The sequence below is a fragment of a genome, unplaced genomic scaffold, assembly GCF_019419815.1.
Source record: "Pyrus x bretschneideri cultivar Hongxiangsu unplaced genomic scaffold, Pyrus_bretschneideri_v1 Contig5, whole genome shotgun sequence".
NCBI lineage: Eukaryota > Viridiplantae > Streptophyta > Magnoliopsida > Rosales > Rosaceae > Pyrus > Pyrus x bretschneideri.
The window spans coordinates 9,252,141-9,266,445 of record NW_025999787.1 but is presented as its reverse complement, the minus strand read 5'-3'; the positions used below and the strand labels follow the sequence as shown (position 1 = coordinate 9,266,445).

The 14,305-nt window shown below is 35.2% G+C and overlaps 1 protein-coding gene and 1 long non-coding RNA gene across 2 annotated transcripts; both read left to right on the top strand.

The window, feature by feature from the left end:
- Positions 1-2,173: 2,173 nt before the first annotated feature.
- LOC125470450 lies at positions 2,174-4,327 on the top strand. The gene is made up of 2 exons (XR_007252699.1): positions 2,174-3,086; positions 3,964-4,327. It is a non-coding gene; the product is annotated as an uncharacterized LOC125470450 (long non-coding RNA).
- Positions 4,328-8,950: 4,623 nt separating this feature from the next.
- Positions 8,951-12,316, top strand: LOC103945715 (cation/H(+) antiporter 24-like). The gene is made up of 3 exons (XM_009356311.3): positions 8,951-9,259; positions 9,515-10,522; positions 11,039-12,316. Exons 1-3 carry the CDS (start codon positions 8,951-8,953, stop codon positions 12,257-12,259), a joined length of 2,538 nt encoding a protein of 845 aa, XP_009354586.2. The 3' UTR covers positions 12,260-12,316.
- Positions 12,317-14,305: the final 1,989 nt, after the last annotated feature.

The following is a 14,305-nucleotide window of genomic DNA, read 5'->3' as shown; positions in this document are numbered from 1 at the left end:
AGAGAAGGGCAAATTTCCAAGTCAAACTGAGATCAATCCCAAAAACCAAGAGCAAGTCAAGGCCATCACACTCTGGAGTGGGAAAATTGTAGAGAAAAAGAGTGAAGGAAAAATGGACTCGGTTGAAAAGTTGGTAACTGGCATCACTGAACCGCAAGAGGAAGAACGAGTACATGAGAAATTTTTTTCTCCACCTATTCTGTATCCTCAACGGTTACAAAAGGCTAAGAAAGATTAACACTTTTCTGATATATTTGATTTGTTTAAAAAAGTGAATATTAACATTCCCTTGCTTGATGCAGTGAAACAAATCTCGAGCTATGCAAAATTTTTGAAGGACGTATGCACCAAGAAGAGGAGATTCGCTAAACATGAGACGGTGATGTTATTTGAAGAATGTAATGCGGTGCTACAAAAGAAATTGCCACCTAAGTTGAAAGATCCAAAGAGTTTCACTATTCCTTGCACAATTGGAAATACTTATTTTGATAAATCTTTGTGTGATTTGGGTGCAAGTATTAATCTAATGCATTTCTCTATCTTTAAACAATTAGGTTTGGGAGAGATGAAACCAACATCAGTTTGTTTGCAACTTGCGGATCAATCTGTCACATACCCAAGAAGAATTATTGAAGATGTGTTGGTTCGAGTTGACAAGTTAATTCTCCCTGTAGATTTTGTGGTTCTTGATATGGAAGAAGATTGTGAAATCCCGATTATCCTAGGCAGGCCATTCTTGGCCACTGTGGATACTGTAATTGAAGATCGAAAGGGCCTAGTCACATTGCGAGTACAAGGAGAACATGTGGTGTTTAAAGTTTTTAAAGCTATTAAGTGCTCGAATGAGGCGGAGTGTTTTGAAGTCGATGTTTTGAACACGGAGGTGAATGTGGATGTCAAATCCGATGCTACCAATTATGCACCTCTTCTCACTGATCTTGCTTAAACTGTTCTGCAGTCCGGTTGAAGACTATAAATTTAGCGCTTTTTGGAGGCAACCCAAATTTTCTTTTTTTTTATTTTTCCTTTGTTTCCTTTTATTTTTTGTCATTTTATTTAGCTTTGAATTTTGTTTCTCTCTTGCTCGGCTACTGATCATTTCCTTTTACCCTTTGTTTTTGTGGGTTCATGTTGTTGCCATTCAACACAAGTTAGAACTCTGAAACATCGAAGTTTGGGGGTGATGATTTCTTTGGAAATTGCATGTACGAGTTGGAACACAATGACTGCCATGTGGGGCATAAACTAGGGAAGTGTCTTACTCCTAATGCTTTTCCTCGTTCATGTCATTTTTTTTTTATTATTATTTCATGTGTTGAAAGACATTAGGGACAATGTCTAGTTAAAGTTGGAGGGATAGCTTGTGATGCAAAGTTCATATTTTCCAATCGAAATTGAGATGGGATGCTACTGTTTTTGGCTTGCTCTAATGTATACTTTCTCAAAATTTTTGAATTCCATATCCTTTCTTTTAATAGCCAATAACCCTTATCCCCATTACAACCTGACAAAAGACCTTTTGACCCAAGGAATTACTTGAAATTGACACCGAACTAGGTTGATAAGCAAGCATATAGCGGCATGTTTAATGAGATCATTAGAGTGAAATACATAACCCAGATATATGTTTGAATGAGTGTATGCCCTATGAGAAGGTCACTTGTTTGCATATGATGATTTTAATAAGCTTGGAATTGCATTGGCATGGCTATTACACACACTACACTACAAGGATGATTGAAAGGTTTCGGCTAACACTTGGAATATGGTTGATTCACTTGCTTTGTGCTTACGAAAATTCTTGATTATTATGAACTCTTGATTGAGATTCTTTAAGATCATAGGAGGAAGCTAACATTTTCCATGCTATTACTTTTCATGTTTTTCATTCTTTTGCTTAGGGACTAGCAAAATGTAAGTTTGGGATTATTTGATGAGCGCAAATTGTATACTTATTTTATCCTGAATTACATTTACTTGTGATATATTGAATTTAAATGTAAGGAATTACATGTCATTTGTATTTTTATGGCTAAAATAACATGATGGAGAAATATATCATAACTCTTTTATCTTTAAAGCTAGTCAAGTGAGTTTGGTACGTATTTTAAATGGCCATTTATCTAGTGCTCTAACTATTTAACCATTTGTTCTTTTGAAATATTAAAAGCCGAGACCACCATGTGCTAATTGATTTCAATATGATTGGATGCAGGATGAGAAATATAGAAGAACATGTGGCCACAAAGCTCATGAAAGGTTGTTCTTATCATTTCATCTGCATAGAAGAGAGAAAAAGAAAGAAAAAAAACTGATGCTATCTTATTAATTTCTAAGGAGCAATCATGTAATATCCCGAAAATATTAAGTGGATTTTGGTCCATTATGATCTTTTACTTGAGACCAACCTTTGGAAGAAAAAAAATTATATAACAGAACTTCCATTTCGTCTAGTTTCCCAAGTAATAAAATAATTTTTAAAGGATTGTGCCAATGTTTGTCGGATTAGGTAGATTTTCGTATCCTAAGAACATGTGGTGTATCCATAGAAAAAAAAAAAAGAAAAAAGAAAAAAGGGATGCTTACGTGGGTAAGAAAGGATAAAAGGGGAATGAGGTTTCTAGAGAACTCTCTCTCATCTTGCTCTTCTCCAGCTGAAGGAGATGAAGTGATTCATCTCTTTTAGCTCTTAATTTACCAAAAAGAAAATTTGAGGAGGAATTAGTTTTCTTTTTCTTTATTTGTGAAGATTAGGCCAAGTGAGGATCCTTCTTTTGTCTTTATTAGAGGTATCTATTTTTTACCTTAGAAATCTATTTGATATTTGGTTTGATAACCCATGAATTAGTTTGGGTGGGAGTAGGAAACATGAAAGTATCATATTGCATGTTATAGTTTTATAGATGAGCACCAAGTGCTTGATTAAAGTCCCCAATTAACCTTGAATTAGGGTATGTTGTCTAGTATTTTGTATGAACAGTGTGTGATGATTTTTCTTACTTATAGATAAGGAAGAGAAGAACAAGGTGACTACTGAACAAGTCGACGAACACCATGGGAGTTGAATATCAATAAATTGTGTTGAGGTAGGGGAATTTTTAACCATAAAAATATTTAGATTTTCCATTCTTACTTGATAAAGAATTGTTGGCATTTGAGCACTATTTCAACCTTACTTTAATGTTTTCCATTATTGATTATGTGAAAGAAGTGAAACAAATGTTTTTCTATGGGTTGATTTCTAATGATTTTAATTTTCTTCCTACAACTTTGGGGAAGTTTAAAATGATTTGAAGGGCTATCAAGATTTCGTTATTAACGTGCATGCCTTTTATGTTACTCATTATGAGATTCTAATTAAAGCATGTTGAGATGAATGTTTGATTTTGAAAGTAGATGGAAAGTAGTATAATACCTGTGCTGTTTAGAATGTTGAGAAATGTATGAATGGGCACAATGACCCGTGAAATTGTTAGATTATGAGCACAATGACCCAATGTTCCCCGGAGAAAGCTCCATGTGTGGGCTGTAAGAATGAGTTATCAATGTGACAAATATGTGTGGTATATATGTTGGCTAGGTATATTACGATTCTTTCCAATCTGCTAATCACTTGTTTGGGATAAAAGAGAAATTTTGTGATCAGTTGTGCTATTGTTTCTTTTAATGACAATGGCTCTATTGTCTTTATGATGAAAGAAGTGTTTTTGAACTATGTGTTGTACCGTGTTGTTATCAAAGCTGTTTATACTTTGAAACTTTGGTTTTCCTACCGTCTGTTACTTCCAAGCATTTTAGAGTATAATTCCATTGTCGGATTACGTAGTGGTGGATATAAACTGCTTCGAATCACTGTTATCATTTTTCAGCATGCACTAGAAATTTTAAATGACTACGGACTTACCGAAAAACCCCTACTGGGCATTTTATGCGCACCCGTTTTTCTAAAAATGTATTTTTCAGGTGGTGTAGGGTTGACTAGCTAGGTTTCGAGTTGCAGCTCTATTCTAGACTAGTAGAAGGGAGTCCGGACGTATCTTTTGGGTGAGCTGCCAAAGTATTTGTATAGTTAATCTTACACTGTAAATGATCTTTTTGTTGCGTTGTAGACTAAGAAGGGGTAGGCCAAAATGGGTTAGTGTCTCTACTTACCTGGGCAATGAAAACCATGTGTATATATAATTACCTATCTTTTGGCTTGTATAAATTATGCTCATGTACATTTTCATCAAATGACTTGAACACGTTTTTCTTGTATGAAACCTTGAAGGTCTTTTCTGAACTTATTATAGTCTGTAAGGCTTAATGAATTGCCTTTGGAGAATCACTATGAACTGGGTTATGTTTAAAACTGTGGGTGATTATCTACTATCTGGGTGACATTCTGAACATTTCAGATTTGTACCCTTTGGAACATATTCAGCTTTATTTCCAAAGTGACTTGGTGCTGCTAAAACTGTTTTTAGAAAAACAACAGCATGCCTGTTTTAGATTTAACTTTTTCCTAGACTTCCCCAACTCAAAAATCAATGAAATTTTAAAACAACTTAGTTTTATGTGTCTATTTTGGATCTGGAAATTTTCACACTTTTTTGTTGAACGAGTTATTTTTGGTGAATTTTAAGGTTCAGATCGTCTTTGCAATTTGTATTACCACAAGAAGTCTTTAACTCTATTTCTTTAAGTTAGCTTTGTAGTTTTGGATTAATGTATTTGTTGAGTTTAAATTTTCATTGACAAAATCTTAAGCTAATATTGTTTTACACCCTTAAACAACCACTTTGTCCTATTTATTTCTCTTAATCTCACACCTCAAGTTTTGGGGTGTGACAAATCAATAGCAAGTAAAAGGCACGAGATTATGTATTTCTTCATTGAGAAATAAATGGAGGTGTGTAAATCCACAAAGTGGCCATCAAGGAATTCAATTGTCATCTCTTCTTTTACTATCAACAATAAATCGATGTTAAGTATTCGTCGGTTATGGAGAATGAAAGAAGGAAGTTAAGGGGAAAGACAAAAGAAACCAAAAGGAATAGATGGAGTTCAATTGGCATTAATTTGGAGATAATTGGGGCTGTTCATTATGGAAGAAATGAATGAAAGAGGGAAGAAGAAAAGGAAGAATAAGACAAGCAGAAGAAGGAAGCAAAAGTGGGCAAGACAAAGAAGGAAAAAATTGCGGATTAATATAGTTAATTGGCTGGTCATTGTTCATTAAGGAAAGCGAAAAAGAAGAGGCATTAAAGGGAGGCAAACTGAACATCATTCAACAAGAAAAGAAAAGGAGAAAAATTTTGCGGCAGTTAGAGATCAAGGGGAAGAAGGCAGCAGCAAAGCAAGAGATTTTCAAGCTTTTCTAAACTTAATTTTCTTTTAATTTTATGAATTCAATAATATTTCCGATTATGTTTCGGAACTGATTTCTTTTTGCTAGGGCTACGATGTAGCCTAACTATAAATTCTTAATTTCTCAGTTTAACTATTTATGAAGTTTCATTCACTTTGAGTATTATTTTGCTGTGCTTATGAGCTTGATTTTAATTTTGGTGATTGGTCACCACTTTGGTTTGAGTTGAGTGTATTTGATGCGAGTTAACATAGATGTCATGTTGTTAATTTGGTTTTATCATATTGCAAATGGTACCATGAATTCCTTGATGTAAATGTCATACACTAGGTTTCATGTGGTCTCTTAAGTAGTTCTCAAATTGTTAATGAACTCGTGTGTGTTTAGTAATCTAGATGCCATAGATTGTTAGCACATATGAGTATACATAGTAATCTAGATGTCATGGATACTATATGAATTAGAGGAACTAGACCATCAATTTGGATGATTACTCATTAATAATTAACTGTAGAAATTGAGTTGGATTGGTTATGGTAAATCGGATGCTCTACTGTCTTTCGCAATTGATTTATAATTTGATTTCTTTGTTGTTCTTGTCATTTATTTAAGCTCATTTGATTTTTGTTTACGTTTACAATTTCAAATTTCTTTCTCAAATCATCAATTTTTCCATTTCAATTCAAGTGCAATACAAATTAAGTTAGATAATTAGAATTATTTCAATCTTGGTTGGAACAATCTTGCGCTTGTCTACTATACTACTTAACGATTCGTACACTTGCAAGCATTAAAATTTGGACTTAATTGGGTTGATTTCGGTTAATCTAATTTTGGCAACACAATTTCATTTATTTTTTTTGTTTTTGATTAAGGAGTGTGATTAGTTTTTAATTTTTTTAAAAAGAGTGTGGGACAATGATGATGAGGCGGTTTCTCTTAATAAGGGCATATTTTTTTCTTAATATAGGGTAGAATAGGGATATGATTGTTATTTTCTCAAAAGGTACATAATTACTATTTTGTCCTCCTTATGTAAACGTTGTGTATCAAATGTGACGATAAAATAGGAAAAATAGAGATATGATTGCCATTTTCTCAAAAGGTTGACAAAGAGAATTTTCTTAATAATAAAAAATAATTAATGTTTTGTCTTATGAGGGTAAAATAGAAATATGATTGTCATTTAAAAAAAAAAAGGATAAAATAGAAAAAATAGGGATATGATTGTCATTTTCTCAAAAGATAAAAAATTACTGTTTTGCCATCCTAATGTCAATATTGTGTATCAAAAGTAAGGGCAAAATAGAAACAAATGGGATAAAAATTTGACAAGGGAGGTTCTCTTAATAGAATATATAAGAACAAACAATTGCCAAGAATGACAAATACTTTAAAAATAAAATAATCAATAAAAGTTATCCAACTTACCAAGCTAATAAGAACAAGAAGAAACAAATTCAATTTTCAATTTTTCATTAAACCAAATGTTCCATAAAAATTCATTCTATAATTCTATCAAATGACTAATTAACCATGGAACTGCACTGCAGATTCTACATTGGAAAATGGATACTGCAATGTAGAACGCATAAATTACAACAAAAGATTACTCCTGAACTGAGTGGGAGCCTAGCGGCTAGCAAGGACAACTTTAAAGCCACCCTCAACTCAAATCTGGGGTTGTCTCGCATACTTGAGAGAGAGAGAGAGAGAGAGAACCAAGCCGTCCCATCTCTCTCTCTCTTTCAGTTTTCTTCTACTCCAAATTTTCAAGTGGCAATTTCCAAATGCCCAATTCCAAGTTTCTTTACTAGTTTGAAAAACACAATCTTTCTTTCATATTGAAAATTCAATGACCAATTTACACCGATTAACACCAACCCACAAAACCAAAACAAAAAGAAATCAAACTTTCTTGGGCATTGGTTCGCAAAATTTCCTAAAGAAAAAAAAAGTCAAATGGAAGCTGAAGACCGGCAGATACATACAGTAGGGAAGGTACGTGGGGGTCAGTGAGTGAAGAATGTTTTTATTATTGGAAATCCTTTTCTTGAAGATCATAGGAATCACATGATCGTAACTGATCATCGTACATCGTACGATAAAAAATTATTTCAAAATTTAAAATTTAAAATTAAATATAAATAGTACCTAACGAAAACTAACTACACGATGTACGATAAACGGTCATGATCACGGGATCTCTAGAATCCCTAGGAAAATGATCCTGCGAGAATCCTTTTCCTTTATTATTATTAAGAGGAGGGGAGGATTCGAAACTATTACAATAATTTAGTAGAGGGTGAGTTTCGAACCTGTGATGCATGATTGGAAACCAACATCATATTGATTATGATATTGAACCACATGTGGCTGAAGAGTACGTAAACCTATGAAGCGCCGATACTTTAGTTTGGTCACGTATCCTGTATCCTATACTCTATCAAATAGATACTTGTTAAATTCTCACCGGATACATATTATGGTTAACAAGTACAATTTTGACTCCACTTTTGGGATACAAGTATATGGCTTTTAGCTAGGATCCTTTTTCAGATGAGCAACTAAGAGGAGAAAGTAATATAAAACAGAGATTTAATTGAAAGTTGATTAATCGAAGAGCGTGCCTCTATTTGAAACAATGAATATAACTCGCAATTCTTCTTTTGTAGGTAAGGAAGTTTAGATTTCCAACTTTTCTTCTTCAACAAATCAAATGAACTAGAATTTGGATATTTTCATGTTAAAATATGTTTTAATTTATATATTTTTATTGTTGTATCCGTGGCATATCGTATCCTTTAGAGATTTTTATAGTACCGTGTTGTGTCATATCGTATCACCATCCATGCTTCATAGATGTGAATCATCACTTGGAGACGCCAAGTGTGGGGTTCCATCCAGAGCTTGAAACCCTAGAAAAGCTTCAGAAAATTGAAGATGCCCCGCAAAGCTTTCTGGAACAACCGTTTCGATAAGCAGCCCAACTCTGACATACATGGATGGAAAACAGGTACCTTGAGGCTTGGCCAAAAGCCTAATCTGAAACGTTAGGGGTGAAAAATCAAGAAATGTGCAATTGGTTATGGTGTACCGCTTTTAGATTAGGAGAGGCAAGTAAGGGCCTGAAAATATTTTGTTGATTAAAAAGAACTAAAATATGTTTTGACATATGCCTAATTATTAAAGTTTTTATTGATTTTTATGCTGAAAAATCGTAAAATGATTTTGTGATTGAAACAATTTTAGATATTAGGATTATTATTTTTTTGTTTGTTAAAATAAAATTACATAAAAAGGATTCTATTCTTTGCTCCGCTCATGTTTAAATGGTTTATTTCAACATTTTTATATCAATTTTTAAATAGAATTGTAGAGGTAACATTTGAACTAGTAAGGAAATGGATAATATTGTGTTCCCACAGGGAATGCACAAACTATCGACAACCTCACAACTATATGTTTTTTGTTGGCAACCTCTCAAACTCATGAACTTCTATCCCTTATTAACGCATGTCCACACCCCTCTTTGCCTTTCCTCTCTCTCTCTCTCTCTCTCAACATTTGCATGGTTAGGGTTTCCAGTCACTTCTTTTCATGGTTAGGGAATTCCCACTTTACCATCTCCCAACCCCTTGGGATGGAAGTTCAAACAGATTTCAGGCGTCCTTGAAAGCTCAGTCCGACAATGGATCCATAAATCTCAACAATGTTTACCCTTCAATTATTATTTCATGTGGAAAGGCCCGAGAGGCAGGCTCCTTCAGCTTACTTTATGGTCAAAATCCATTGAAAAATTCATTCACACTTTTGTTGTTAGAGTTTGCATTGGTCATCATCCTCACTCGTATCCTCCGTGTTCTTCTCAAGCCATTCAAACAACCCAGAATTGTCTCAGAAGTCATTGTACGTTCCTCTTCTCCCTAAGAGATCTTGCATATTAATTTGTTACTACATATATGCATATACAAAAATGTTCATGCACGCACTCTCTGAGCATTCAAAGCTTTGATTCGAATGCCCAAGAGTCATCTGCAGTCTAACCTTCATGTATGTGTGCATATATACATATATATCATTCTAAAGTTCATATATTCTTAGCTAGGTTTGTATGGAATTCACCATTTTGGTATTACAATTGACTTGATTAAGTTTGTTTAGGGTGGTATATTCATTGGACCGTCAATTTTAGGCCGCAGCGAAAAATTTACCTCAATTATGTTCCCCAAAAATTCACAATTCATAGTGAAAAATATTGGAGCAATTGGATTCACTTACTATTTTTTCTTGTCCGGAGTGAAAATGGACATTTCCCTAGTGAAAAAGGCAAATAAGAAACAATTGTACATAGCATTTGCTGGAGTGCTCCTCCCTTTCATACTTATATCAATTGTTGCATTCACTTTGCGCAAGTCCATGGACAAAGAACTAGCTAGAATTTCTTCACTCGGATTCATTTCCTCCGGCTTGGCCCTACCATTGTTTCCAATCATCCACTCCATCCTCAAAGAGCTCAACCTTCTGAGCTCGGAGATCGGACGACTGGCATTGTCGATATCGGTTATAAGCGATGCAATGGGAGTTGGTGTAATGATTGTATTTGAAGCAGCTAAGCAAGGTGAGGGCAACCACCTGGCTGTGTTATGGTACTTGATTTCTTTGGTTGTTTATCTGGCCTTCATTGTGTTTGTGATAAGAAGAAGTTTGGTGAGAATTGCTGAGACCACCCCAGAGGGGCAGCCAGTGAACCAAGGGTATGTGGTGATGATTTTTTTGGGGGTTTTAGTGATGGGGGGTTTGGCTGACATAACCGGGATCGCGATCGCAAACGGTGCATTCTGGTTGGGTTTGGCGATCCCGGATGGCCCTCCGCTTGGATCAACAATTGTGGAGAGGAGTGAGATGGTTATAGTGGATGTTTTGATGCCATTTTCTTTTGCATTGGTTGGTCTTTCTGTGGATGTGAATGCCATGAGCTCTGCTGGTTGGTCAAGCTTGAGTCCCATGTTTGCCATCACTCTGACTGCCTATGTGGCTAAGTTGCTTGGAACCCTAATCACTTCTGCCTTCTTTGAGTTGCCACTCAGAGATGGTGTTACGCTCAGCTTCATGATGATCCTAAAAGGTCAAGTGGAGATAGTGGTTTTTCTCCATTGGATGGACAAAAAGGTAAACGTCATTGGCATGCATATGAAAGAAATGTTTAATGGACTTACAGAAAGTATGAGGATCATGTTACATGGCAGTTAATTTGTACTTCTTGCAGTATACGACATTGTTAATAAACACAGTAACTGCTATAGTAGACGGTAAAAAAAATGACTCTGATCTTCCATTAATTGCATAAAGTTTCTTAGATTTGTTGCCAAGACATTTTATACCTAATAAGTACGTGTGTGTAGTCTCTTGACAACTGTTAATGTTATTGAGAGACACTTCAAAAGAATCAAACTAGAGAAAACTTCTTACGTATCATTTTGGTGTTTTTAACTATAATCGAGTTTTGATGAGCTTATTTGTGAAGCGCCTACTATTTCTTCATGTACCGGCTTGTGCTTATATCTAAACTACGTTGCTTTTGAATTTAGGGTGTAGCATTTTTACTTTTCCTAGAAATCATAAATGAAACATATTTCTCCTCATCCGAACTCACTTGCTAGCTGTTTTGTGTGTGTATATGCACAGATAATGGGGATTCCAGGGTTTACAATGATGGTGCTATCCCTCACTACAATGACTGCAATATCCACACCCTTGATCAGCATCCTCTATGATCCAACGAGGCCATACATGGTCCATAAACGGAGAACCATCCAGCACACTCCTCAGGCAGACGCAGAACTTCGCATAGTCCTATGTATATATGATGAAGATAGCACAGGTTCCCTCATCAACCTTCTTGAGATTTCCAATCCAACTCTAAGCACCCGGTTCGTAATCTTTTCTCTCCGTCTCATCGATCTTGTTGGCCGGGCTTCTCCTGTGCTTATAGACCACGAAAAGCAAGAAGAGCATGATTCAAAATATGCAGTTTGTCACACAATCCACAATGTCTTGCAGCAATACCAAGAAACCAAAGGTGAGTGTGTTAGGCTCCATCCCTTCACAGCTATAGTGCCAAATAGAACAATGTACCAAGACATTTGTGACCTAGCTCTTGTGAAAAATGCCACAATCATAATTTTGCCTTTTCACAAGGAGTGTTTGGATACTGTTGGACAACAATTAACAGGAATTGTGAGGCATGGGGTTGGATCTGTCAATTCAAATGTGTTGGCCCATGCACCTTGCTCAGTTGGAGTTCTGGTTGACAAGGTTCGTGTTAGACATAACCAACTGGCAGTTAGGAACAGGGAGCTACATTTTGCCGTGCTATTTTTGGGCGGAGCGGATTCTAGGGAGGCATTGTGTTATGCAGATAGGATGGCCGGGAACTTAAACGTGTCGCTGACTGTGATTCGGTTTCTTTCGCATAATTTTGTAGGTGATGATGAGATGGAGAAGAAGTTGGACGATGGCGCTGTGACGTGGTTTTGGGTGAAGAATGAGAGGAATGAGAGGGTGAGTTATAGAGAAATGACGGTTAGGAATGGGGAAGAGACAATCTCAGCCATTCAATCAGTGAATGATGATACTGAAAATAATTATGACCTTTGGATTGTGGGAAGGAAACAAGGGATCAATCCTGTGCTTGTATCTGGGCTCTCATATTGGAGGGAAAATGATGAGTTGGGAATAATTGGGGACTATATTTCCTCTCTTGATTTTTGTTGTACTGCTTCTGTGTTAGTGGTACAGCAGCAGATTTTGAGAGGGCAAGGGTCAGATAGTACAAGTGGAAGGTTTGCATGTAGCCCTAGCCCTACTCAAAAGGTGAAGGATTTGTTGATTTCATGGTGTAGTTAACTAGAGTTTGGTATTTCTTAAACCAGTGTATGTATTGCTAGCTAGGTTAAGGCTTTGAAAAATGGCATTTGAAGAGAAATAGGGAATTGCAATGAGCTGAGGTAGAATTAATAGAGTTTAGGGGATTGAATAAAATTGGTACGACGGTGCCCACATGATGCTGCATGTTTGAATCGTATAAAATATGTAGAAAATTCTAAATATATATACATATATAGGTAATACCATTTACATACATGTGATTCATGTAAAAGCTTAAAATTATGTCATATAAACTTCCATAAAAAATAAGAGACTTGTTATTGGCACTCCAAAATTCTCATCGTGCACACCAAAATTTCTATATTTAAAAAAAGAAAGTACACTTGTAAGAAGTACAAAATGAATTTTTGAAAAGCCAATAACAATTCTAAACTTGTAAGAGCAAATTAACTCCACATATTCAAAAGAAATTTGATAAACCCTGTGGACTAACAGCAGTAAAATGAAACTTAATTTTGTTGCATCAAGATGAGTGGACTCATGAATTATATTCTTCATCGTCAGAATATATATATGATTAAACAAAGTGCCCTGTTGGATAATTAGTAGAGCCATTCAAAGAAAAAAGCAATTAACTTCTTTGGTCCTAATTACAAATCTATTAGCATATGTAGGCTTTGATTAAAAGGTTAATAGTTACCCAAATGTTCCAGTTGCCATATATAATAATACATGGAATATCTACGAAGTTTCTAAAAAATCCAAAGTTCGTTTCTTTCTCTTCCTACGTTTTCCTGCCCAAACACAGAAAAACGATAATCTTAATTAAACTCACGATCTCAAGAGGTCGAAACCATGTTGAGTAACAGTTTCAAAAAGAAAGGATTTAGACGTAAATACTGATAGGAATAACAAAAGGATTAAGACGCAAATTTGCTATCGAGAAGAGAGAACGACAACTCAGGAAACGCAATACTAGGTGACCCCACGAGTCTCAAAGGGGCATTTTTGTCTTTGTGTGAGCTGAAAAAAATAAGGGATAAGACCAGTAAAAATGGGGACAAAATTGTGAAAACACTATGTTTATGAACAATAACTCTTTGATTGGGTTTTGTATAGAATGTGAAAAATTGAAAGCGCATAAAGAGAGAGAGAGAAAACACAATTGACGGTAAAGTTAGGAAACTTACGAGAGGGATTTCAAAAGAGGTGCAAAGAGGAAGAAATCTGTGTGGCGGATTGAAGCTCGAAGCTTGGTTCGTGTGCTGTTTTTTCTCAAGTCGAGGGCGTAGTGAAAGAGAAAGTTTGCACGTGAAAAAAGTAGAGGAACAAAGAGGCTGATAAACAAATTTGATGTCGAGAAGAGAGAATGAAAGCTCAAGAAACGCAATACTAGATGACCCTACAAGTCTCAAGGGGGTATTTTCGTCAATTCAATGTGTGAGTTGAAAAAAAAATTTGACGGAGAAGAACAAGAAAAATGGGGGCAAAATCATCAAAACACTGTGTTTATGAACAGTAACTCTTCGATTGGGTTTTAGTATGTATATAATTTGCATGTATACATAGTGATGTAACATACGCTATTACATGTACAGATACTTCATATCATGTACTCATTTTATATTCTGCTTCAACTCAAAACATAAACATAATTAAGCATCTATTCTCGACTCTCTGACAAAGTTAATCATCTTCACTACAAAAGAAATTCTTATTAGCACTTCATAAAAGTCATATCTTATGTTCATTTCTAATGTTTCCATAGGGGAAGGACTACACTTTAACAACTGCGCCATAAATTTTTCAAAGTACCAATAATTGTTTGTACAATTAAAAAGAGATCCAAATGAAAATATGAACTTTATGATGGAAGTCATCTTGCATTTTGTTTATTTTGCACCTACGTTGGGGATTAATGCTGGTAACCTCTTAAGCTATAACTACCTTGTAATGTCAAAAAGAAATTTTGATTCTGAGTGTGCTAATCAAATCTTTGGGTGAATAATCACTTGGATTTGCAAAATTGGGCTCATCATGCCAATTCCAAGGTCCACTTACAAA